Raw genomic sequence first — 27,606 nt, 5'->3', positions numbered from 1 at the left:
CACCATGGCACCTCTATGGCACCTCTTTCCAGGCTACGATTTCTCTGTTTTTTAGCTTCCAACTTCCTGACAAATGAACCTTGGGATTTCCAGCGTTTCCTGGATTACTGTACTTCCTTACAGGACTCTATGACTCCCCTATCCGATTTTCTAGGATTCCTAATCCAATTGCCACCTTGGCCTCGTCGTCGACGTCTTCCGAAAAACACTCCAAATTAAGAATTTGTTTTCAAGGGTGGCCAAGTGGGAATGATGGGTTTGGAGGTGAAGGTTAAATAGGGGCGGATGAGATGACACATGGGGGACAGATAGGTGGTTAGAAAAAAAAAGAGACAAAGACACCCTCCTTGGGGGGGGGGGGGGGTCCGAGGTGTTGGCTCAAGTGATTAAAAACGGGTGGCGGGGAATTAACCATGGGGTATTTTGGCGGGAAAAGGGGACACTTTCGTTTAGAGCTCTAAAAATTGAGTTGCAGTAATCCGATAGTTCTGGAAACTTCAGAAGATACTAAACAAAAATAGAGCTTCATTTTTGTAGTTGGCAACTTTTTAGGAAAATGACTTCCTGAAGAGATAGGTCGCTTGAAGTTGACCGATCTCTCCAGAATGGAATATTCCAAAAAACTACAAAAAAAAGCTGTATTTTTGTTTCTTATTTTCTGAAATTTTTGATTACCGTAACCCGTTTATTTTTAAAGCCCTTTCTCTTTCTTATTTCACTACCTATCTTAATTACCCAATTGTTTTTTTCTTCACCTATCTTCTGATCTCTTCCGTCTTCTAAATCTTCCCGAATGTCACACCATTTCATTTCTTTTTTCCAAGTTTTTACTCTTCTCCTTCTTCCGAAGGTCTCTTCTTTTTTCACGCCGATGGTCTCCGATCGGAGATGGGCCACGTCCTCGAAAAATGAGGTCATTTTGGAGATGTGCGTGTGTATGTGTTCTAGGAAAAAAGGAGGAAGGAGATGAAGAATCAGTGAGGTAGATAGAGGAAGGAGAGAATTAGATAGACAAAGAAAATCTAATTTGGGATTCTATGAGGCTGTGCTAGGTATCATTTTATAGATCTCGTCGAGTTCTAGACTCGTAGAAGTTCAGAGCTTTCCGGTTGATTCTTAACATGTCGTGCTCACTTTCCGATCAGCTTCTATTCAACTCAAGGCAGTTGGAATCGGGATTTCTAAAATTTTCTGTCCAATTTTCAACTTCCTAGCTCATCTAGCAGCCGAGATACAGTCGCTTGAAAATCGGGAGGATAGAGACGCCAGACGACGAGACACACTGCGTCCCTAGCCTCCCAAACTTCAAGCGGTAGTAACTAGCTTCCTATAAGAGATATCAAAAATCTGCAAACTGATAAAAATAATAAGCAATTTATCACCAATATTTCATTTCTTTACAAAAGTCGTTTGAAGATCAGGAGGATAGAGACGCAGACGACGAGACACGCTGCGTCTCTAGTCTCCCGAAACTTCAAACGACTGTAGCTCAGCTCCTAGAGGAGCTAGAGAGTTCAATTTTCTTGGGGGATATTTCGCAATTCTCGGAGGATTTTTCCTCAACCGTCTCTCAGCAAAAATCTTTGCCGTACACAATCTTGTCCGGAGGATCAATTAACTAGCGTAAAAAGCGATCACAAATCGTGTGTGTGTGTGTCTCGATTCCAGTCCCCATCTCCAGGAATTACTTCGGGAGTAGTATTCATTTTGACGTAATCGTCGAATCGGATCTTCTTGTATTTCTCGCCGGCCGCCCGAAGAACGAAAAACGAAATTTCGCCTCATTTCGTCACATCATCAAAGAGGAACTTCTTCTCAAGCCCCTAGTCACCGACAAAACGAAAACGAGTATATGTTTTGCGGATTGTGTTAACGGGTCACACAGTCAATACATTGTTTTTCGAGTGTAGAAGAATTCGAATTGGGAGAAAGAAATGATAGTGGGGGGGTGATAAACGAACGCCTAGCCTTGCTGATAAGCTGTGGATGTCATAGGAGACAAAACGAACCGTATTAGAGTGTTTACTGTAATCCTAATTATCTCGATTCCTAATAAAGATATGAAAAAGTGGTCAACTGACAAAGTATTGATCGTTTTATAAGAAATATTTTCCTCGTTGACAGATGTTTTATATCTTTCATAGGAAATGAGATATATAAGTTGGGTCGAAATTGCGTTATCCGTTTTGGATAGCTCTCAAAACGCTGCTAGGTGGACCAAGACATTTTTTTTTGGAATTTCGATTTTTCACTGATAAGTCATTTTATCAATTGAAAAAAAGTGATATCTCAAACAGGAAACGAGATAATATGGATCAAAAAGACGTCTCTTTTTTAGCAGATTTTAATAGTGAAAAAAACTTTTAAAAGAAATTTTGCGTGGCCAAAAAAAAAAGAAAAACTAAAATTTTTAACATATAGAAACAAGAAAAGTACGTGAAATGGTTCAGAAGCCCAGGAAAACTACTATAAAAGTAGAGCAAAGTGGAGGAACCAATCAGTTCTCCCTTTCTCAGGGCTCCGAGGAGGGGAGGGAGCTCCTGCTGGAGCCAGGACCCCGGGTTCGGTCCTTGGGTCCTTGGAGTCTGGGTCCAAGACCTAGAATTTATTTTTTAGGTCATGACCCCAAAAATCGAAATCTAGGCCATGACCTAAAAAATAAAATCTAGCTCATGACCTGAAAATTGAAATCTAGGTCATAACCTAAAAACTGAAATCTAGGTGATGACCTAGAAATTGAAATCTAGGTTGTGACCTAAAAATCGAAATCTAGGTCATGACCTAAAAATTGAAAACTAGGTCATGACCTAGAAATTGAAATCTAGGTTGTGACCTGAAAATCGAAATCTAGGTCATGACCTAAAAGTTGAAAACTAGGTCATGACCTAGAAATTGAAATCTAGGTTGTGACCTAAAAATCGAAATCTAGGTCAGGACCTAAAAGTTGAAAACTAGGTCGTGACCTGAAAATTGAAATCTAAATCATGACCTAAAAATTGAAATCTAGGTCATAAACTAGAAATTGAAATCTAGGTTGTGACCTAAAAATCGAAATCTAGGTCATGACCTTAAAGTTGAAAACTAGGTCGTGACCTGAAAATTGAAATCCAGGCCATGACCTAAAAATTGAAATCTAGGTTGTGACCTAAAAGTTGAAAACTAGGTCGTGTACTGAAAATTGAAATCTAGGTCACGACCTAAAAATTGAAATACTTGGTTGTGACCGCTCTCAATCTAGGTCATGACTGGAAAATTGGAATCTAGGTCATGACCAAAAATTGAAATCTAGGTTGTGACCGCTCTCAATCTAGGTCATGACTGGAAAATTGGAATCTAGGTCATGGAGCCTGGCTCCACTCAGAGCTTCCTCTCGTTCTCGGAGCCCCGAGAAAGGGAGAACTGATTCTTTCTTCCACTTTCCACTTCTTTTATAGTACTTTTCCTAGGCTTCTAAACTATTTCACGTGATTTTCTTTTTTTAAATAATTTTAAAAAGTAGTTTTTCTTTTTTTTTTGAATTGAAATCTGCTAAAAAAGAGACGTCTCTTTGACCCTAATTATCTCGTTACCTGTTTGAGATATCAAACTTTTGTAAACCAATAAAATTTTACTAATATCAAAAAGCGGTCAAAAGTTGAACGACGAATCTGAGATTATTTTTTATTTGGAGGAACACCAACACCGAAATACATTTATTTTGGAGGTCTTTTTCAGTTTGAAAAAGCCCCGCCCACAAAGACTTATCAATTCAATTCGCATAAACGATCGATACTTAATCTGCGCGGATTTTTTCAATTTTTCTAATTCTTACGATTTTTGCGAAGTTTTTGTGCCTCTACCCTGGACGCTCTAGGGTTTCATTCCCTTTAAAAAATTGCCTACCGTAACACATTCAACATTTTCATCGCATCGAATCCTCTTCCAATTGAGTGCATCTTTGCGATTCCCACAGATCCACTCACATCGACGGCTGAAATATCGATTTCAATTTTTTTCAGATTCAAAAATATACCCAGCGTTGTTAGGATCAATCCAATGAAAATGAAAACGATTGAGCATAACATGTATTCTACAGTACCCGATGGATATAAATCGCCAAAGCCTACAGTGAGCTGCAGAAAATCAAATTGGAAAAAAACACCTGTAATAGAAGGGCCTCCTACACTGTCTAGTTTGAGCTTAATTATCTCGACTCTTATGACAGATTTCAAAAAAGTGTCGACTGATAAAAAGTTTGGGATGTTATGATAAACAGTTTATCAGTTGACAACTTTTTCCTATCTTCAACAAGAAACGAGGGGCCCTTCTATTACAGAATTTTTTCGGAATCTTACCAGTGAAACTAGGCAAAAATAAAAAGAATCTAAAAATGACCACATGGGTTCCAGAATTGTGTAGACACATGCAGAAATGGTCATATAGCCAAGTAAAAAGACCAGAACCAAAAGTTGTCTGCCGGTTTTCGGGTCTTCTGTTGGATCCATTATCAACATATCAGCTACGAACTTTGCCAGATCCGCAATGGTGACAAGGGTTAAGGGGATTCTAAAAGTTGTTATTAAAAAATAAGATTCGCGTTTGAAGAGCTTCAAAATGAGTATCAATATAGGATTCTTTAAAATTTCAGAATGTCTGAATTTCTGAATTTCAGAATTTCAGAATTTTAGAATTTCAGAATTTCAGAATTTCAGAATTTCAGAATTTCAGAATTTCAGAATTTCAGAATTTCAGAATTTCAGAATTTCAGAATTTCAGAATTTCAGAATTTCAGAATTTCAGAATTTCAGAATTTCAGAATTTCAGAATTTCAGAATTTCAGAATTTCAGAATTTCAGAATTTCAGAATTTCAGAATTTCAGAATTTCCGAATTTCAAAACTTCAAAAATTCAAAAATTCAAAAATTCGGAAATTCAGAATTTCAGAATTTCAAAATTTCAGTATTTCAGAATTTCAGTATTTCAGAATTTCAGAATTTCAGAATTTCAGAATCTTAGAATCTCAGAATTTCAGAACTTCAAAAATTCAAAAATTCGGGAATTGAGAATTTCAGAATTTCAGAACTTCAAAAATTCAAAAATTCAAAAAATCGGGAATTCAGAATTTCAGAATTTCAAAATTTCAGTGTTTCAGAATTTCAGTATTTCAGAATTTCAGAATTTCAGAATTTCAGAATTTCAGAATTTCAGAATCTTAGAATCTCAGAATTTCAGAATTTCAGAATTTCAGTATTTCAGAATTTCAGAATTTCAGAATTTCAGAATTTCAGAATTTCAGAATCTTAGAATCTCAGAATTTCAGAATTTCAGAATTTCAGTATTTCAGAATCTCACCCAAAAATCGCATATCCAACACAAAATATTTTTCCGCCTGTCGAAATTGGAATCAAATTACCGTAACCGATCGACGTGAGTACTGTAGTAGTGAAGAATATTGCGGATATCATTGACCAACGGCTCGTTTCTTGTGGGACCAGAAAGTCTGAAAATTTGCAGTCAGCATTTTTTTTTGAAAATTTGAATTCGGCAAGCCAAGAGCTTCAAAATAAGTATAAACACGACCATGTTCCATTTAAAGTTGAAATTTTACATTAAAGGCTCATAGCATGTCCAAAGTTTGGAAATCCAGGAAAGTAGGTCATGATTATACTCATTTTGAAGCTCTCAGTCATTGAACTCAAAAAATGTAACCAAAACTTTTACCAGTAGGCTTCAGACCATCTTTAAACGCTCGAAAATTTATCGATGTAAACGCATCAATCATATTCTCCACTTCGGATACCGATCGATTTCCGGACGAATCATAAATCAAATTTTGCACGAAATTTTTATAAATCGAATGATAAGACTGATATCTGTCCAGCTCTGCTTGATGCTCGATTTTCGTGAAAAGGTAGGCGCCGGCGATGATGTAGGCGACAGTGGCAAAGATTAGCACCAGATGGAATAGTGCCAAACGGAGATTGGCGAGGAATCCTGGAAGAAAATTATTGATCAGCTTCAAACTTCGATTTCTAGAAGCCCACAGTTTAGCTGAATTAATCACTGGTGTTCTAACAGTCATACTGTATTTCCTATGACAAACAAAGGCCATGTTCCTTTAAATCAATTTGAGCTCAATTATCTCAATTTCTGTGACAGATATCAAAATTTTGACAACTAATAAAATGTCTATCATAATATCACTAACATATTATCAATTAACGATTTTCTGCTACTTTTCGCAGAAATCGAGATAATTGAGCTTAAACTTGAAAGTGTGGGGATCCTCTTATTAAAGGTTTTAGGTATGATATTTCAGGTCAAAAAAAGGTACAAATTGTCAGATTGTTTTGAAAATTTCAGAAAATATCAAACAAATATAGGACTTCATTTTTGTAGTTGCCAACATTTCTGGAAAGTAAATTCCTGATGAGATAGGTGGCCAAATATGAACGTTTCTCCATTGAAAGGGTCCTATCTCTCCAAGATGGGATTTTTCAAAAAGTTGTCAGCTACAAAAATGAAGCTCTAGTTTTGTTTTATATCTTATGAAATTTTCAGAACAATCTGAGAATTTTGACCTACTTAAATTTCCAGTTTTTGTTTCCTGCGTGGGAGACCCACATACCAGATGTTTGAAACCTAGAAAATTGATATGATTCAATTTTCCTGAAAATTTCTACGTAGTCTCGTATTTTTTTCTTTTTTTATGTTTTTTTGGTTAGACCCAAAAAATGATATTACGAAAATTAGGTTTGCGGCATCCGGACAAATGGAAATCAGGTCTTCTTTGAGTTTTTTTGTGTGTGTGTGTGTGTGTGTGTGTTTGTGTGAAAAGTTTTTTTTTTCAAAATACAATTTTTTCAAATTCCAATTTTCTCAAAAACCTTTCGAAACCGAGAACAATCGTTCCTTATGGTGAGGGTGAAATGGCGTAGCCATGAACACTCGCGACCGTCCGCCGACACGCTGAAAATTGGAGGGGGCGGAGCTTAGGGGGACTTTTTTTTGGGTCATTTTACCATTTTTTGGGAAAAAGCCTATTTCCAAAAAAAATGTGAGTATTAGATTCAATAGAAATAATTAAGTGAATAGGGTTTAAATGAGCAGAATGTCTTAAAAAAACTGGGGAATTGAAAAATCCAAATTTCAGATTTTTCCAAAAAAAATTGGCTCTAGACTTCGAAAACTCAAATTTTTAAAACATTTCTAGCAACATTGACATTTCAGAATTCATAGAAATCTGGATTTTCTATGTTTCCAGACACAAATAAGGTGTATTTGTTCGCAAATGTTTGGGACGGGAAGTAAACATTGCTCAGCCTTGTCTCCCCCCCAAAAACAATTGGTTGAACAATAAAAGAAAACCTCCTCACCCTCTTTCGGTCGGTCTTCGTCGTCTCCATCGCCACTGTTGTTTTCCAGAATCATAGCGTTGCGGCGTCGTGCCGACGTGCGGCCAAAATGGACCTGGAAAAGGATGAAAGAGATGAAGAAGAAGAAGAAAAAGAAAAAGCTGAGCAATCAGACTAAAAGCAACACTATTTGGGTCCATTATTTCGAGAGTGGTGGTGGTGGTCACTTATGGGTCAATACTTAATTTTCCTTTTAAAAAATCAAAATGTACGATTTACTAGGGAAGGTTGTAATTGGGGGGGGGGGGGAACTTTGGTATGAGACCTATATCATTCGAAAACTGAAAATGAGACATTTTCAAATATATATTCTGATTTTGCTGAGGAGCTACCAGTTTCGAGAAAATCGGGTTCGAAATATGAGAAATTGCTAATGCAAAGGGGGGACCCCATGGTGATTTTTTTGCGAAAAATTTTTTTTTGAAAAAAAAACCTGAAAACTTTATGGAATCATTTTCTTTTATTCAAAACTTATGGAATACTTGTGTTAAATGCTTTGAAAAACTTTTTTGAAGCATTATTCAAACTACATTTTGATTTTTGAGAGAAAGACATTTGATGATTGGTGAAAGATTTTGGAAGTTTTTTGATTTTAATTACAATTTCAAATGTTTTTCTACGATCTGACAAAGTTTTCTCGATTTTACAGAAAAAAAATTTTGACGAAAAATATCCATGGGGTACCCCCTTGGCATTTTCAAACTATTTTTCGAAAAATTTTCAAATGTGCTAAAACGAATTCTAAACAGACAAAAACTTTAAAATGAGTCTTTTAGCAATATTTGGAAGCTTTATCCTTTTCGGAATGCTTTTAATGTTTTTTCAATTATCCTACAATCCATATTTCTTCGATAATCACCCAGTAGTACTCAAAACTTGAGAAAAAAAACATAGATTCACATTATCTCTCATTGATTTGTCACTTTACAACCCCAATAACGAACAAATCTTGTGGATTTTGAAATAAAGAACTGAAAAAAGATTTGTAGTGTTGCTACAAGAAATTTGCAAAAGCTATGGAGTATGTACTTTTCAAAACTTGTGAAAAAGTAAAAAATAAGTATCCAATTAAAATTTTTCTTTGAAAAAAAATGCGTTCATAGCATTTTGAAGATCGCCACAAAAACCCAAAATAAAATCAAAAAACAATAACGCGAAGAGGAATCGAACCTACAACCGGTTGGATACTCTTCATCCCTCCTCGCCACTACACCACTGCTGTCTTGTTCTTTCACTTCCCCCAATCTATATAAGAAAGAGGGGAGGCGCGGCGCCCTTAAGAGTCAAATTTGAGCCAAATTTGAGCCAAATTTGAAACTTGATTTTCTCGAAACTGGTAGCTCCCCAGCAAAATTTGAATACATGTTTGAAAATGTCTCATTCTCAGCTTTCGAATGATATAGGTCTCATACCAAAGTTACACCCCCCAATTACAACCTTCCCTAGTTAGTTTTTTTTTTGATGCCGATGCCCACTTTTCAGGGTACCATACTATTTGAGCTCAATTATCTCAATCCCTATGAAAGATACCAAAATTATGTTAACTGATAAAATATTGGTGATATTGTGATAAACATTTTATCAGTTTATAAAAATTTGGTATCTCTTACAACAAATGAGATATGCGGATTCAAAGTTAATGGTTTGGGAGGAGGTCTATTAGAGGGTGTTTTAGCCTATGAGCTCAATTATCTCGGCTCCTATGGAAGATACAGAAAATTTTTCAACTGATAACATTTTGCTGATATTATGACAAACATTTTATCAGTTGACAACTTTTTGCTGTCTCTTACAAAAATCGAGATAATCAAGCTTTAAGGAGGAAGGCCTGAACAAACGGGAAATGGAAAAAAAGGTCTCCCGGAAAACAAAAAAAAACCAAGAATTTGAGGTGAAAGAGAACTGCTATCAATGATATTGAGCTGTCATTAAATTGGGAATTCACCTCCTAAATAGGCTCCGCCCCATTGTTATTATTGATACGTCATCAATAAATGTGACAGTAGAGAAATTCTTTTAGAAAGCTCCGCCCCTTTTTATGTACCCTACAATGGACTTGAGGGGTTAATAAACAGCAATATCAATTTAGATATGATGGCCGCGGAGAACAGAATCCTAGTCCTCATTAAAAATTTTTTTAATACCAAAAATTGCAAATTTTTGGTATTGGTCTGAAGTTTACGAAATTTCGGGAATCTAGAAAAAATGTTTCTGATTCAAAATTCATGAAAAAATTGAACCTTTTTCCGGTTTTTATTTGTTTCGGAAATTTTTGTTCCTCGAAAAATGAGTTTTGGTCAAATTGAGAGGGGTTTCTATCAAAAAGAATCGGTAGCTTTTATAGGCTTCCGACATTTGAAATCTCATAAAAATCTAGTTTTTCGAAAAGAAGTTTTCTATAACTGGAAATCCAGAATTCAGATTCTAATACTCAAAAAAGACAGATTAATCAAAAACTTATAAAAAATCAAAAAATAATTTCAGATTTTCAGAAAACTTCATTTTTTTTGGAAAAAAAAAACGTCCTCACGATTTTTCTGAATCCGAAAAAAGTCAGAAAAGAGGGTTTAAGGATTTTGGGAAAATTGCAAGAAAAATGGGCAACGTCGAAATCTTCTCTAATCGTCTTCCCTCAATTTTCGGTCGGCACCGGAAAACGTGTGAAAAGAAATTTGGTTGAGGAGAGCAAATTTCCCTTTTGAGAGGGGGCTTTTGTGTTTGGGTTTGTTGGAAGTTTTCGAAAGAGTCATCACCTAGAAATTGTTTGTGGAATAGGGTTTACGGTAGATGCTCTAACTACAGTACCGGCCGATAAAATGCGCAACAACGTATTTTTCAGATAATACTTGCCATGTTCAGAAGTCTGGAGGTCGACGCTCTAGTTTCTGATCAATTTGAAAATTTTGGAAGGTGTAAAACAGACCTATATTGGAAAGCTTGCATTTACAATAGTTTTCGAAAATTCCTAGTTTTTCAGCAATTTGTCGATTTCTGAAAGACACCCGTTTTCGGCCGTTTTTATACTGGAAACGTTAAAAACAGATGTCTTTCAGAAATCGGCAAAAAGTGGGATTTCTCAAAAAATTCTGAATGCAGTTTACATTCTAGGCCTGTTTTATTCTGTCCAATGTTTTCAAAGTGATCGGAACATGATCAAAATGACATTGACCGGTGAACCCAAAATTTGTCAAAGTTTCGATATTATCCAAGTATAACCGTGTTTATACTCATTTTGAAGTTCTTGCCAAGCTAAATTCGAAAAAAAATACAAAAACTCAAGAATATGTTGTCCTTCTTTTTAAACAAATGCGAACGGACCACGAACGGACTAAAAACGGACCGAAAAACTGGAAGACCCCTAACTTTCTTCAAAACATTAATTTATTAAACCAATTAAATGGAAATAATAGGGAAACTCAAGAGCTTCAAAATGAGTATAAACACGACTATGTTCATTTAAAGTTGAAATTTAACATTAAAGGCGCAAAGCTGGTTCAAAACTTGAAAATCAAGGAAATTAGGCCCTGATTATACTCATTTTGAAGCTCGTAGCATGGGGATTTTAAAAATATAATTATTACAGAAGTCTAGCTTACAAAAATATTTAAAAAGTTGAACTTTGTCAATAAACAAAGTTATAGGTCTCTCACGGATCACAAACGGACCACGAACGGACCACAAACTGGGCAAAAACTGGAAGACCCGTAACTTTAATAAAATAATAATGACTCACCTGATTCATGGTTCCCGCATCGGAGCTCGGCGTCCTCCTGAGCAATTGAAGATGTGCCCAATCGTTATGATTTCTAGAAATGAGTGCGGCTGTTGTTGCGGGGGCGATGTAGAATGCGGACAAATGTCCGGCCAGAAATTTTCCCCGGGGATGCATTTTTTGGTCCTTTTCTTTTTATATTCTTCTGAGGAGGGGTGACAAAAAGGGAGAGTTGTCACCCAGAGAGTTTTTTCTATTTTTAAGAAAAATGGGGAGGCAACAAGTGAGAGAATATATATGAGAAAATATGAGTGGGAGAATATGAGCAACATTTCTTCGATTCTTTTAACGGGTCACTGAACTTTTTGGGCGCCAGAAAATTCCGGAAATTTGGGTTTATATAGATTTCCCCATTTTTGGGGCGTGCACTTTTGAGAAGGACAAACGGGGAAATTTGTAAACAATTTGGGGTTTTTTTTCTGGGAATTTTATGGAATTCGTTTTTTTTTCCATTTTGGAGAAATGTAAACAAGGAAGGGGAATCGAAAGATGAATTATAGGAGAACAATGGTTTTGGGAAATATTCAGATTTTTGGAAATTAGAAACATTTTTAAATTTTCCTATTGTTTGAAACTTTGACGATAAAAGGAAAAACCTGATTTTCGAATTTTCGGATTTTTTGAAGTTGTGGATTTTTTAGAATTTTTCAGTTTCAAACTTTGAATCTTGAAAATTTTGAATTTTGGATTTTCGGAACTTTCTGATTTTTGTACTACACGAATATGAGGAATTTAGCAATTTTCGGATTTTTGAATTTTCTGAATTTTCAGACTTTTGGAAACTAACTTCAGAATTTCAGAATTTCAAAACTTCCCAACTTCAGAATTTCAGAACTCTAGAATTTCAGAATTTCAGATTTTCAGATTTTCAGTTATCCAAAATTCCGATGTTTCAAGAACATTTTTGATTTTCAAAAAAGTCTTGTTGAACCAAAATTTAGATTTTTGAACATCTCAATTTTTTGGACTTTAGGATTTTCGGATTTTTGGATTTTTGGATTTTCAGATGTTCAAAATTCAGAATATCAAAATTTCAGAATTTCAAAATGGGAGAATTTCAGAATTTCGGAAATTCAGAATTTCAGAATTTCAGAATTTCAGAATTTCAGAATTTCAGAATGCCAGAATTTCAGAATTTCAGAATTTCAGAATTTCAGAATTTCAGAATTTCGGAATCTCAGAATCTCATAATCTCAGATTCTCAGAATCTCGGAATCTTGGAATCTCAGAATCTCAGAATTTCAGAATTTCAGAATTTCAGAATATCAAAATGTAAGAATTTCAGTTTTGGGAATTCTCTGACTTCACAAGCAATAAGGATGTGTTGGACTTTCCAACTATCATATTGGCAAGAAGAAGGTTCCCAAGTTTCTCTCTCTCTCTCTCTCTGTCTCTCTCTCTCTCTCTCTCTCCATCCCACTCCCAAATAAAGTTATGAGTCTCTTAGAAAATTGTCGTAACCCAAAAAAATCCTATTAGTTGAGCCAATATTTGTACAAAAATCGGGGTGTCGACTAGGCATAAATCAATGTTCTCAATTTCCGCCGAGAGAAAGGTAATGTGGGTGGAAATTATTGCTCATTCATAGACACCCCACACCCACACAAAGACAAGCTTTTCTGAGTAATACAGAAAAAGAGAAATTGTCATTTGGGGTTAGGTTAGTCACTCACTTTTCCTGGATTTTTAGAACTTTCTTGTGAAATTTTTCGATTTTTCTCACTGGTTAAACCTTCACCCTCATCTAAACGTCATTAATAATATGTACATAAAGCGTGCCCAGTGGCCCAGAAATCCTTTTTCAGATTCTCGGCCATCCAAGGTGGCCTAGGATCCGAACCCAGCGCAGGAATATAAAGTCTAGTTCATTCTGATCATTTACTAGCTTCCAGTGGCCTAGAAATTCAAATTGGCGTTTTCTAGGCCATGGTTTCAAGCGGTATATATCTTTTCGACGAATTTGACCAAAAAAGTTTTCAACTACAAAATTGAAGCTCTAATTTTGTTTGGTATAGTCTTGAACTTTCAGGCATATCGAAAAATCTTGAACAACTTTTCCAGGATTTCAAAATTGACTATCTTGCACTTATGAAGTAAAACTACACTTTTTGTTTCGTACTGTAGACCATAGTTGCAAGCAACCCGGTCCGGCTGAGAACTTTTCCCTAGTACGAGATATTCAGACAGTTTTGATACCAAATGATAGATCTCAACAGTGTCCATCACGCCCGTATCATTCGAGTCGGCTCCCGGTCCGATAACATGTCGAAAAATGTGGAAAAATGTTTGAATAACAATTTTCGACCAATTTGACAAAAAGCAAATTTTTTTGTCATTCAAACCCATTTTTCGACATGTTATCGGACCGGAATCCCGCTCAAATGATATAAAGGTGATGGCCCTTGTCGAGATCTATCATTTGGTACCAAAACCGTCCGAATATCTTGTTTTAGAGACAAGTTATCAGCCGGCCCGCTTGCAACTATGGTCCTCAGGGGTCTTGGCCACGGTCGGCCAAAGTTGGGCGGTCGTTGAGCCGCCATTGACAAATGAGGACGGTTTTTCGAAAATAAGCGAAACAAAATGGCAAAATATTCTTTGGAAAAAATGCATTTTTTTGTCGGCCACCCAATTTCCCAAGTCGAAATATCCTAAGTTTATGCTTGACATGTTTTATTCTCCTCTCCCTATTTCTTTTTAATGGTCACTGTAGTTCTAGTTCATTCTATTATTTTACATTTCCTATCACTAGAATTCATTATTTATCCATTTGGAATCTGATTATCATGTATTTTAATGTTTTTTTTCCTTTTTTTTCACGATTCTTGCAATCGTAAATAAATAAATAAATAAGTTTCTTTGTCCACTTCTGCAGATTTCTGGATTGAGGACATCCGGACAAACAGATGAGCAACAATAAATTTCTGGTGTGGATAATGTTTGTTCTTTATTTCCAATATACTGTACCGGTCATACAAAAAACAGCCATTTTCAGAAATCTGGAGATCGGCTCTCAAGATACTGTATGTTTTTGTGCCCTATTCAAAATCTATTCAACTTGATTAACGTATATTTCTAGTTACTACATAACACCCATAACTCATAGTTACCTAATTTGCCAAAAAGATGGTCCTCTAATAGTTCCTTGACCTGCCTCCCCCCTTTTCCTCTTTTCTCCACCCCAGAACCCATAAATCTTCTGATCCCCTAAGCCACACTTGACACCTGGAGACTCTTCTCCTCCTCCCCCATCATCATCATTCTAATACACTTTCAATAACAAATTCCTCTCGTTTTTCTACGTTTTTTTGCTCCGACTCAGAAGAATGGATGATCAAAATCTCATTTTTTGAGTCCACATGTTGTGGCTTTTGTTGTGTCTGTCTGTGTGTCCTACCATATGGTAATTAATTGTTTTTTTTTTAATGGGCGGTACGACATCAAAGAGATACTTGACAGTGTTGCAAGATGGATTTTTTGGAATTAGGAAAGGAAAGAATAATTTGAGGTTCTTCTCTTTTTTTTTGTTTCTTTTTGAGATGGGCAGTTTATTGGAGGCATTGGTGAATTTTGGGAAAGGTATTTTTTGAATTTTTGGATTTTTCTGTAATTCCACATTTTAAAATTACTGAAAATCCATTTTTTCCGATATTCCGAATACCGCAAATTTTGAGCTCAATTATCTTGGTTCATGTTAAAGATATCAAAAAGTGGTAAACTGATAAAATGTTTATTTAAATATCAGTAACATTTTATCAGTTAACCACTTTTTAATATCTTTCACAGAAAATGAGATATATAGGCTCAAAGTTAACTGGTTGGGTGGCCTTCTATTAGAGTGTTTACGGTATTTTGATTGACAGATTTGTTAGTTCTTTAGATTCCAACATTCTGAATTTTTCGGAGATTCTGATTTTTTGAGTTTTTGGAATTTCGAAATTCTGGAATTCCAAAAAATGTTATAGTTCAAAGTTATAGTTCGGATTCTATGATTCGGACGTTTTTTAGATTCTCAAATTAACAATTTTAAGAGTCTCAAGATTTCTAAATTTTCAAATTTCAATGTTATTCTTTATCCATGTTTTTGGTTATTTCGAAATCCCTAACTACCGTAAAACCTGTATTAGAAGGGCCGGCCCTTCTATTGTTCCAAGGTACCTCGTAAGGGCCCTTCAATTAGAGGGGGCCCTTCTATTTCTCCGGCCTGTTTTTTCCGAAATTTTGCATGATTTCAAAACACATTTTGAAGGGGGCTCTTCTATTACAAGGGGCCTTTCTATCAAAGGAGGCCCTTCTATCTTTTCGAGCCCCTCTCGGAGGGCCCTTCTATTAAAGGGACCCTTCTAATACAGGTTTTACGGTATTTACCTAGAATCTTCTCACCATCCTAACCTTACTCCATTGATATTCAAGTTTTCTCATCATTCAAATTCTTTTGTATCATACGAAAATCTGCCGCGCTTAATATCAAAAGGGTCCCCCCTCCTCTTCCATCTCTATTGTAAAAAATGCCTATGATTCACATGGTATTCTTTTTCGTCTTCCTGCACAAAGAGCCCTGGAGAGAGAGGGAGAGAGAGAGAGACGCAGACAACGATGCTCTTAGATTCTTAGTCTTATCAGCAGCACCGTCTTTTCAGACACAGCCACCCACACAAATTTTCGAAAAAAAAATTTTTGTATACGGAGCAAACCGTCCTCATGTGCTCAAAAAAAAATTTTTTTTTGGTTTTTTTCTTCATTTGATATCATAATTTTGTGAACAACAGGAAGTCATAAAAATTTGGTTTTTTTTTGTTGAAAAAAGATTTTTTGAATTTTTTGGACTTTAAAATTTGAGCCCTTTTTTTAGATACATTTTTTTTGAATTTTCAAAATTTCTCTAACTTTTTAAAACGCTAAATTTGAGCTCAGAATTTCTAGAATCTTTGTCTCTTTATGATTTTTTTAATTGAAAAAAAAAATTGCCCTATATGTTTTTTGTAGGATGAATCAGACAAAATAGAAGAAGACAAACATGAGAGAAGGCATGGGAAACAGTCCTAACGGATGTGAAGAGCTCTGGAAATCTTGCAAGTTTTTGCTTTTTGTAAAAATTCAAGTTTTTTAGAAACTTCTTGCTAATTCTATGGAAAAGAGCTTTTAAATGAGCTCAAAAAACGTCATTTTTCGAAAATGTGCTATTTCGGTTCCTGTGAAAGATATCAAAAATTGGTCAACTGATAAAATATTGGTGATATTATGATAAACTTTTCATCCGTTGACAATTTTTTGATATTGTTTTCAGGAAATGAGATATCTGAGCTCAAAGTTAGAGGTGTTACTGTATGATCCTTAGGATGCTGACCAGAAAAGTGGCCTGCTTTTTTAGTTATTTTTAAAGTAAGCAAGTCAAATTTAACATGATTTCAATCTGTAATATCTGCCAAATCCAAAAATCAAAATTTCAAAAATATTGGTGAACTAGGCGCTGAGTTATATGCCCTGAAAGCTAGCTTATCACTTCGAAGTCTTAACTGAAATCTTGTGATTGAAGGTCCCTCCACTTTGAGCCTATATATCTCAGTTTCTGGGTAAGATATCAAAAAGTGATCAACTAATAAAATATACCTGATATTGTGATAAACGTTTTATCAGTTGACAATTTTTTGATATCTCTTATAGGAACCGAGATAAAACGGCTCAAAGTTAGAGAGGAGATACTGTAAGTGGCGTTCCACTAGACAGGACTTCTCTTTGAACGCCTATCCCAAACGGAAGTAGTCCTAGCTAAACACCCAAAATACCAAAAAAAAAAAAAGTTGACCTCCAATTTATTTTCACACAATTGGACACAAGAAAGTCATCATCCATATTGTTGTAGGTACCTGTAGTAGAACGGTAGGGGGTCGATCGGAAACCACTCGGGCGCCTCACCAATAAAACATTTTTTTTCTCTTCCCCACTTTTTTGAAGTTTTGGAACTATTTAAATCCCCCGGCTATTCTCTGCGTCTCTTTTTTTGAAATTCGATTTTTCTGTGCCTCTCTCTCTCTCTCTCTCTCATTCTCAGTTTACCTCATAACTTGTTGATAGACCAAAAACTGCCCTTTTTCTGTGATTTGTAAAATGAACAATTTCCAGAAAATACTATGAGATTTCTATTTCTATTCCTTCTATTCTTAATATTTGATTCTTCGGACTGTAAGGATAACAATATTTCTACATCATCAACATCTCCGAAGGTTCGAAAACGACAACGACCACCGGTTGTGGTCCGGGAGTGTGAGTTTTTGGAATTTTGGAATTTTGAAAATAATTTAAATAGATTTAGCTGTTGAAGAGCTTCAAAATGAGTATAAATATGAAATTAAATTTTTTTCAAATTTGATTTTTATATTTAAAAATCTTTAGGGTTTCTGAATTTCTGAATTTCTGAATTTTATAATTTTGGATTTCTTGGAATTTTCGGAATTTAAGATTCTGATAGTCTGAGTTTCTGACGTTCTGAAGTTTCGAAATGTTGAAGTTTTGGAGTTTAGAAATTTCGAAACTCTGAAATTCTGAGATTCTAAAATCCTGAAATTCTGAAATTCTGAGATTCTGACATTCTGAAATTTCAAAATTTTTAAGTTTTGAAGTTTAATTTCTGAAAATCAGAAATTCCGAATTTTTGCAATTTTCTGCTTTTTAGATTTTTCAGAATTCTAGAACTAATGCATTTCTGACATTCTACGATTCCGAAATTTGGAAGTTTTGAAGTTTGGAAATTCTGAAAATGTGAAAATCCGAAATTCTGAATTTGTGACATTTTGAAATTTTGAACTTTTGAAGTTTTGAATTTTGTTTTTTGAAATTCTGGAATTTTGCGATTTCCTGATTTTTGCGATTTTTCAGAATTTTGGAATTTTACTCTTCAATTATTTACTAACTTTGTGGAACTAGTTTTTATATAATTTTTTAGTTTTTCAAAATTTAAAACTTTTTAATTACCCTCTAATTATCTTCTAGGGAGCATAGACGAAGTGGATGGTGAGTTTCAAAAATCCCCAAAAACATTTCTCCAAAAATTTTCCAATGTTTCTGTGATGTCCTCCTCTCGTGATGTACAATAGATTTAATTACCCTTTCCTAATTGGGCCCTTCTTAATTGGTCTCTACTACACCCCGCACCAAAAAATCTCGTTAAATGAGCACTTTGGGAAAATGAAAAATGAAAATTTTGTTTGAAATTGAGATAGCAGCCTCGAGGAGCATTTCTATTTGGGTAAAAGCGAGAGAGTGTGGGAAAATGAGAGAGTGGTTAGAGAAAGAAAATTTTAAAAAAAAGTGGAGGTTGCTCATTCCTTCTAGATGGGAGGCGTAGTACTGATGCGACCTATCAGTTTTTCGCTATTTTTATTGATTTTATTAATTTTGTGCGAGCATGGAAATGCACAATTATGGAGAAGGTGTGAGCCGGAAGTTGGATGTGGTTGGTTTTTTGAGATTACTGTAGAAAGTTATTTTTTGAAAATTTTGAATTTACATTTTTTAAAAGATTTTTCTTTAAAAATTCAGAAAATCCGGATATATTCAAGGAATTGTAAAGCTTGAATTTATAAAAAAATTGAAATTCTCAAAATTTCAGATTTTCAATATTTCCGAATTTCTGAATTTCTGAATTTCAGGAGTTCAGAATTTCCGAAATTTTTTGAGTCGGAATTTCAGAGTTTTAGAATTTGAGAAATTCGGTATTCCTTTGAATTTCTGAATTTCTGAATTTCTGAATTTTTAAATTGCTGAATTTCAGAATTTCAGAATTTCAGAATTTCAGAATTTCTGAATTTCTGAATTTCTGAATTTCTGAATTTCTGAATTTCTGAATTTCTGAATTTTTGAATTGCTGAATTTCTGAATTTCGGGAGTTCAGAATTTCCGAAATTTTTTGAGTCGGAATTTCAGAGTTTTAGAATTTGAGAAATTCGGTATTCCTTTGAATTTCTGAATTTCTGAATTTCTGAATTTTTAAATTGCTGAATTTCAGAATTTCAGAATTTCAGAATTTCTGAATTTCTGAATTTCTGAATTTCTGAATTTCTGAATTTCTGAATTTTTGAATTGCTGAATTTCAGAATTTCTGAATTTCTGAATTTCTGAATTTCTGAATTTCTGAATTTCTGAAACTCAAAAAAAACATGATTTTTGGGGATTACAGTAGTTTATTTTTCTAAGGGTTGTTGTAGATAGGTTTTAAGGATTACTGTAGTTTCATTTTTTTCTATAATTCTTAGTACAATCTCTCTGTACCCTTGTCTCTTTCCAGACATGTGACTGAAACATTTCGCCCGCTTATCAGAGAAAAAAGGTTTTAATGATCTATAATTTTGAATTTTTTAAAAGTTCTGACTGTTTCAGAAAAAATCCCCATTTTCCCAATTATCCAAAAAAAGATGCATCCCCAGTGTTGAAAAAAGTTTCTCAAAACTCACGCAAATTTCATGATTTTCCAAAAAAAAATTTTTTTTTTTTGCAGTCTGCTCCGGCACCACCAATGGAATCTCTCGCTATGGATCGGGCAATATTTTGGAGGATCTGGAAAGGGTAAATTTTTGAAAAAGTTGATTTTTTGAAAAAAAATAACAATTTTGTTCCTGGTGGCAGATTTTTCGTTTGAATTCTCTAAAAGATGAATAGCCGCAGGCGAAAATTTCGAAAAAAAACATCAACAATAAAAAAGAAGATTCCAGATGTACCCGGGATGTCGTCGAGTATATGGTAACCTAGAAATCACATGGATCGAAGAGAACGAAATCAAAAAATGGAGAAAATCGAAAAATCAAACGGTCGAAACCCCGGAAGATGAGACTTCGTTGAAATCTGTCAACTTTTTTGATCATTTGGAAGAGGTGAGCAATGAGAGACATCGGGACACTCGGAAACACAGACAGACGTTTCAGATTCGCGGAAGTTTGATCATCTATAGAGCGAATATTCGGAAAATCTCGTTTCCAAAATTGCGAGTCATTTATGGAGACGAAGTTTTTCATGATAATGCACTTTATATCCATAAAAATGAGAAAATTCATGAGGTGGTGATGAAGGAGTTGAGAGGTGAATTTTGGTTTTTTTTTTAAATTTTAACATGAAATGCCGAACAGTATCCTAGTCCACCCATACCATCAACTTTGGGCACAATTAACTCGATTCCTATAAAAATATCAACATTTTGTAAACTGATAAAATGTTTATTATAATATCAGCAATATTTTATCAGTTGACAGATTTTTAAAATCATTCACAGGAATCAAGATTATTGAGCTCAACGTTGCTTGACGGCTAGGTGCAACTGTATTGGAACTAGTCAGCGGCGGCTCATCGGCGGCTCAGATAGGCTTTCCATTTTGAGCGCAATTATCTCTGTTGCTTCGAAAGATATCAAAATTTTGTCAAGTGATGAAATATTCACCATGATACCACAAACATTTTATCAGTTGACAGATTTTCAAAATCTTTCACAGAAATCAAGATAATTGAGGTCAAAATTGCTTAATTTAATGGCAGCTCATCGGCGACTCAAATAGGCTTTCAACTTTGAGCACAATTATTTCAGTTCCTATAAAAGATATCAACATTTGTTTTATTGATAAAATGTTTATCAGAATATCACCTATATTTTATCTGTTGACAGATTTTAGATATCTTTTATAGAAAGTGAGATAATTGAGCTCAAAATTGAAGATTTGGGTGGGCTCCTATCAGAGGAAATATAGTATATTTTGTTTTACAATTTCTACAATTTTTGATCTACTTGTTTCTAAAAATTTCTTTTTACAGTAATCCGAAACGGGTCAGTCACGATTCAGGAGAATCCGAAAATGTGTTATCTGGCGGATAAAGTGGATTGGAATGAGCTGTTATACGATAGCTCTAGACAGACTGTGGAGACGTCGAAATCACATGAGCAATGCTATAAAAATGGGGAATCAATTGTGAAGTGTCACGAAAGTTGTAATGAAAAGTGTTGGGGAACTGGAGAAGGCGATTGTCAGAGAGGTAAGGGTTTTGGATGGATTTTTGAGAATTTTAGATGTCTAAAAATATATAGTAGATTTTTCTGGATCTTTCTGAAAGTTTCCAGGGATACTAAACAAAAATAGAGCTTCAAATAGTTAGTTGACAGGATCCCAGAGTCCCTGGGTCCCAGAGTCCCTGGGTCCCAGAGTCCCTGGGTTCCTGAATCCCTGAATTCCTGAATTCCTGAGTCCCTGAATCACTGGAATCACTGGATTCCTGGGTCCTGGGTCCTGGGTCCTGGGTCCTGGGTCCTGGGTCCTGGGTCCTGGGTCCTGGGTCCTGGGTCCTGGGTCCTGGGTCCTGGGTCCTGGGTCCTGGGTCCTGGGTCCTTTTCAAATATTCCCATTCCCTAATTTTCAGTCTACCGCTCTGTGTGCCCCAAACCATGTTCCCAATGTTTCTTCTCGAATATCACTCAATCTTCTGAATGCTGTGATTCATCATGTCTTGGTGGATGTACAGATCATGGACCAGACAGTTGTATAGCATGTAGCAAATTCGAAATGGACGAAAAGTGTGTGGACGCGTGTCCGGCTCGAAAAGTTTTCAATCATAAGCTGGGGAAATTGGTCAATAATCCGGATGGAAGATATCAAAATGGCAATCATTGTGTTAAAGAGTGCCCAAGTGAGTTTTTTTGTAAATTTCATGTTTTGGAAAATTTTGAAAAATTCAAAGTTAAGCTCAAATAGAAGCCGGCCCTGACCATCAACTTTGAGCTCAATTATCTCATTTCCTGTAAGAGATATCAAAAAGTGGTCAATTAAGAAAATATTGGCAATATTATGATAAATAATTTATCAGTTGACAAATTTTTGATAGCTCTTTCAGAAACTGAGATAGTTAGGCTCAAAGGAAACGTAGAGAGTGAGATTCTATCAGAGGGAATACGGTAAATCTGCTTGTCTGTTTGTCAAGGTGTCCAAATCTTTCCAAGATTTTTTTTGGAAGTATAATTTTTTTCGAAATTCGGGAAGTTTTGAAAATCCTGATTTCTGAATTTCGAAATTATTATGATTGTGCTCAAAGTTGACGGTTTTTGAGCTACGAGAACATGAGAACAAATACGGTTTCAAAAGTTGAGTATCTTCAAAAATTTGACTCTTGGAATTTCATATAATTAGAATCTAAATTTTAAAAAATATTTCAAGCAAAAAATTTCAGCGGAACTGCTAATCGAAAACGACGTCTGTGTCCGTCACTGCTCCGAAGGGCATCACTACGACGCATTCAAAGATGTGAGAGAATGTGAAAAGTGTCGAGGGTCCAATTGTTTGAAAAGTGAGTTTTTCGCTTCGAAGAGATTCAAAAAAATTGGGAGAAATGACAGAATAAAAATGACAAGCGACACTTTTTAGTGTCAAAAATTTTTTTGAGAAAATCAGTTTTTTGACATTTTGACATCTCTGAAAATTACTAAAAATAGGTTTTCTAAAAATTCTGAATTTCTGAATTTCAGAATTTTCGAATCTTAGAATTCTGAGTTTTTGAATTTCAGGATTTTAGAAATTTAGAATTGTTTGAATTCAAAAATTCATTCTGTTCTGAAATTTAAAACCTCTGAAACTCTAAAATTCTAAAGTTCTAAAAGTTTTTGAAATTCAGAAAGTTTAAAAAACAATAAAAATTTTGAAAATTCTAGAAATTAAGAAAAAATTCAAAAATTCAAAAATTCAAAAATTCAAAAATTCAAAAATTCAAAAATTCAAAAATTCAAAAATTCAAAAATTCAAAAATTCAGAAATTCAAAACTTCAGAAATTCAGAAATTCAGAAATTCAGAAATTCAGAAATTCGGAAATTCAAAAATCCAAAAATTCAAAAATCCAAAAATTCAAAAATTCAAAATGTCAAAAATTCAAAAATTCAAAAATTGAAAACTTCAAAACTTCAGAAATTCAAAACTTCAGAAATTCAGAAATTCGGAAATTCGGAAATTCGGAAATTAAGAAATTCAGAAATTCAGAAATTCGGAAATTCAGAAATTCAGAAATTCAAAAATTCAAAAATTCAAAAATTCAAAATGTCAAAAATTCAAAAATTCAAAAATTCAAAACTTCAGAAATTCAGAAATTCGGAAATTCAGAAATTCAGAAATTTAGAAATTCAGAAATTCAGAAATCCAGAAATTCAGAAATTCAAAAACTCAAAAATTCAAAAATTCAAAAATTCGGAAATTCTAAAATTCTAAAATTCGGAAATTCAAAAATTCAAAATTTCAAAATTTCCCAAATTTTCAGTGTGCACGGTGGACAATCAGCCGCTAACCAAGGAAATTCTAAAAGGGCTAAAAGGATGTGAACAGATTGATGGACCACTAATTATTGAAAATGGGTATGTCTTCTTTTTTTGTTCAAGTGGTCCTTAAAAAAACTTTTTTTTTGAATCCTGGAAGAAATTTGTGAAAACTCATTGAAAAAGAAGACAAATGGAGCATAGAATAGGAGGGGGATTATGGGGCTACTCAACCGTACATAAATATTATTGTTTTTAAAGAGAAAAGAAGAGAAATTTCTCGTTTCCGCTTCCAAAATGGTGGGAGGGGACAAATGATTTGGTTATGACTTTACTTTGTGGTTGTGTTTGAACCGAAATAATGCAGGAATTTAGAAAATTGAGAAGAGACTGCAGTTATTTATAGTGAAATCGTAGAGCTTTTCGGTTTTACAGAATTCTCAAAAATCCCGCTTCATATTGGTTCAAAAATAAAGTTTCTAGCACATTTAGAAGCCAAGGTACAGCGATTTGAAGTTTTGGAGAGACGCAGACGACGAGACACGCTGCGTCTCTAATTTCCCAAACTTCAATCGACTAGGGCTACTTTTTTTTGCTGGTTTAAGATTTTAAAAAATATGAAAAATTTGGGATTTTTCAAAAAATTTTAAATTCTCAAAAACGCCAAAAATCATGAAAACGGGAAAATTTGCTTTGATTCTGTTAAAGTTCAAACTTTCTAGTACATCTAAAAGCCGTCATATAGCCATTGAAAGTTTTGACGGCTAGAGACGCAGACGACGAGACACACTGCGTCTCTAACTTCCTAAATTTCAAACGACTGTATCTCGGCTCCTAGACGTGCTAGGAACATGTTTTTTGCACAGAAATATAAAATTTTCACATGCAAAATTCTAATTTCCATATTTCATGATTTGAAGAAACCTAGAATTTTCCAATTCATTGTTTTCAAGAATCCTGGAGTTTTCAGAAATTCTCAAATATGACAAGTCTCTATATGTTTTTTTTTTCAATTTTTTCACATTTCCAAATTCCAGACTATCTCACGAGGACCTGAAAGTTCTGGAATCTGTGAAAATCGTGAGCGAGTACATCACCGTCGTCCGCCAGGAGTTCTTCAACATGAGCTTCCTGCAAAATCTTCAAATCATCGAAGGACGAAAACACCAGCACATGCGATGGGCGTTGGCGATTTATCAGAATGATAATTTGGTTGAATTAAATTTAAACTCGCTGAAACTAATCAAAACCGGAAGTGTGATTATCAGTGATAATCATCGATTGTGTTATGTTGGAACAGTAGATTGGAGTACGATTATACAGTCGAAAGGCGAAAATGGGCGGCCGCATATCAAGACTGTTGGGAATCGAGATAATTGGATGTGTGGTAAGAATATTAGAAAAAATGTTTTTGAAATTATTGGGGGAATACCCATTCTGCGCCGATTATTCTTGAAATAATTTTTTGGTTGGTCCATGGCGGCTTTTCAGTGGCATACCGTAATTAAACACTCTAATAGAACGCCACCCGAATCGTCAAATTTGAGATTAGTATCTCATTTTCTGTAAAAGATATCAAAAAGTGTTTCACTGATAAAATATTGCTAAATTTATGATAAACATTTTATTAGTAGATAACTTTTTGATATCTTTCAAAAGAAGGGAGATATTCAGACTCAAAGTGGACGGCCCGGGTGGCGTTCTATTAGAGTGCTTACCGTCATTTTTGAGCTCAATGATCTCAGTTTCTGTGAAAGATATCAAAAAGTAGTCAACTGATAAAATGATAATCATAACATAACTAATATTTTATCAATTGACACATTTTTTGATAGCTTTCGAAGGAACCGAGATAGTTAAGCTCAAAGTTGAGGTTTTGGATGGGCTCCTAGTAGAGGAAATACAGTGGTCTAGTTTGAAATCCTGGAAAAGTAGCTCAGAATTTTCTAATTTGCTTGAAAATTGAAAAGCATATTAAACAAAAATAGAGCTTCATTTTTGTAGTTGACAACTTTTTTGTATGTATTGAAGAAAACGAAATAGGCGGTTTTGAACGGAATTACCAATTTTTTTTGCCATTTTTGGTCCCTTTTTTTCCACTATGATCTTGTATGGGCTCATTTTGAAACTTCCAAGTTGACAATTCAAAAAAACTACCGTTTTCAGTCCAAGAAGAGGAAGTATGCGATCCGAACTGCAATAAACGAGGATGTTGGGGAAAACGGCCAAACGATTGTCTGGAGTGTCGAACTTGGAATAATATGGGGTCATGTGTTTCAAAGTGTGATACTGTAGGGTGAGTCACATTTTCAGCTCAATTTTGGTTCAAAAATTGAGTATCTAGCACATCTAGAAGTCGAGATACAGTCAATCAAAGTTTAAAGAGACGCAGACAACGATAAACTCTAACTGTCTGCGTCTCTTCAAAACTTCAAACCGTTGTATCTTTGCTCCTAGCGTAGCTAGAAACTTGCTCCTTTTTCCAATTGATAGCATTTTTTAGATTCCTCCGAAACCAAACTTCCATGCGGTGTCAACCATGCTCTCCAGAATGTAAAACTTGCAATGGAATCGGAGAATTCGATTGTCTGTCGTGTAGACATTTCACACTTTACAATCCGGAATTTGGAAATCGTATGGAATGTGTTGAAAGCTGCCCAAAGGCTACATATTTCTCAACGGAAGACGATGTTTGTGAGAAGTGTCATGCCACGTGTTATGAGAATGGGTAGGTGGTTGCCCCGTAGCCTCCTGGCCTACAGTACCCGAACACAAAGATATGTATTTTCTTTAATTGAACCCCCAACAGCCAAACTATCAACTTCGAGCTAAAATATCTCGGTTCCTATGAAAGATATCAAAAATTTGTCAACTTATAAAATGTTGGTGATATTATGATAAACATTTTATCACTTGACACATTTCTGAAATCTCTTATAGGAGCCGAGCAAATTGAATTCAAAAATTGAAATATGCTTTTTTACAGGTGTACCGGTCCATCATCCAACCTGGGTCCTGGCGGATGCAACAAATGCAAATACGCAGTAAAGTACCAAAACGGTACAGTAACCTGTCTTAAGGCAACTGGTACCAACAGTGTGTGCTTTGAGAATAATTTGCCACATTTCCATATTCATCCAATGGATATTGATGGGGTTACGGATTCGGTAAGCATTTGGAATTTTTGAGAAGTTCTGCTTTAAGCTCAATTATCTCAATTTCTGTAAAAGCTGTGAACTGATAAAATATTAGTGATATTATGATAAACAATTTATCAGTTGAAAATATTTCGATATATCTCATGGGAGCCGAGATAATTGAGCACAAAGTTACTGTAAATAAATTCTTCTAGACTAGCAATTCAAGTTCAATCTTTGAGCTGAATTATCTTGATTCCTGTAAACGATGTCAAAAACCTGTCAACAGATAAAATATTTGTGATATTAAGATGAACAATTTATCAGTTAAAAATATTTTGGTATGTCTCATGGGAGCCGAGATAATTGAGCACAAAATTGTATGTGTGCTTCTATTAGAGCAAATACGTTAGGTTATTGGGATTTCGAAAAATTAATTTAGAAAAAAGCAAAAGCTTGTTAATACTCGTTGTGAAGCTCGCAACAAAAGAAATTTGAATTTTTCAATTATCTCTGTTCAACTTCAGCACTGCGAAGAATGCCACCCCTTCTGCAAAACGTGCTCCTCATTCGGTCGGAACAAAAATGGAAATGGTTGTGTCTGCAAAGAGTACGAGTATCATGTAAACGCGGTTGAGAAAATTTGTGTGGATGTTTGTCCAACAAACACTTTTCTGATTGCTGACAACACGACGGGTTACGGTATTTGCAAAAAGTGTCATGAGCAATGTGATCAGAATTATCCATGTGTGGATGCTCTTCCAACTGGCTGCACATTGTGTAAATCGTTTTCGGTGTTAAATGAGGATTCGAGGGTAAGGGATTTTCATAAATTCAATTTGACAAGAGCTTCAAAATGAGTCTACGTTTCTTGGTCACAGGTAAAATGCGAACGGGTCCGTTACGGAAGCTTCGCGCTCGTGCGCGGTTGAAATAGGAACCGCATACGGACCGTACGCGAACCGTTTTTAGTAAATAGTAAAAATAAAAATAATCAGATGTTTTATTGTGTTCGCAAACGGATCCGTTTGGTC

General features: G+C 34.9%; 2 protein-coding genes across 2 annotated transcripts in view; one reads left to right on the top strand and one right to left on the bottom strand.

Annotated features, from left to right (window-relative positions):
- Window positions 1-3,878: 3,878 nt before the first annotated feature.
- Window positions 3,879-11,283, bottom strand: Cbr-twk-4 (the record flags this gene model as incomplete). The annotated part of the gene is made up of 7 exons (XM_045241687.1): window positions 3,879-4,112; window positions 4,335-4,545; window positions 5,332-5,479; window positions 5,701-5,973; window positions 6,867-6,948; window positions 7,348-7,449; window positions 11,128-11,283. 7 exons carry the CDS (start codon window positions 11,281-11,283, stop codon window positions 3,879-3,881), a joined length of 1,206 nt encoding a protein of 401 aa, XP_045091711.1.
- Window positions 11,284-17,297: 6,014 nt separating this feature from the next.
- Cbr-let-23 overlaps window positions 17,298-27,606 on the top strand; it is a gene marked incomplete at both ends in the record, with an annotated part of 15,108 nt that continues 4,799 nt past the window's right edge. The window contains 12 exons of the mRNA XM_045241686.1: window positions 17,298-17,430; window positions 19,661-19,728; window positions 19,875-20,238; window positions 20,962-21,180; window positions 21,562-21,828; window positions 22,366-22,482; window positions 23,441-23,560; window positions 24,406-24,822; window positions 25,602-25,731; window positions 25,939-26,163; window positions 26,422-26,602; window positions 27,100-27,387. Coding sequence (XP_045091710.1) covers window positions 17,298-17,430; window positions 19,661-19,728; window positions 19,875-20,238; window positions 20,962-21,180; window positions 21,562-21,828; window positions 22,366-22,482; window positions 23,441-23,560; window positions 24,406-24,822; window positions 25,602-25,731; window positions 25,939-26,163; window positions 26,422-26,602; window positions 27,100-27,387 — 2,529 coding nt within the window. The remainder of the gene's footprint in view (window positions 17,431-19,660; window positions 19,729-19,874; window positions 20,239-20,961; window positions 21,181-21,561; window positions 21,829-22,365; window positions 22,483-23,440; window positions 23,561-24,405; window positions 24,823-25,601; window positions 25,732-25,938; window positions 26,164-26,421; window positions 26,603-27,099; window positions 27,388-27,606) is intronic.

The sequence above is a fragment of the Caenorhabditis briggsae genome, assembly GCF_000004555.2.
Source record: "Caenorhabditis briggsae complete genome, chrII, whole genome shotgun sequence".
In the NCBI taxonomy this organism is placed as follows: domain Eukaryota; kingdom Metazoa; phylum Nematoda; class Chromadorea; order Rhabditida; family Rhabditidae; genus Caenorhabditis; species Caenorhabditis briggsae.
Note: the sequence above shows the minus strand (reverse complement) of the source record. Positions and strands in the feature narration are given on the sequence as shown.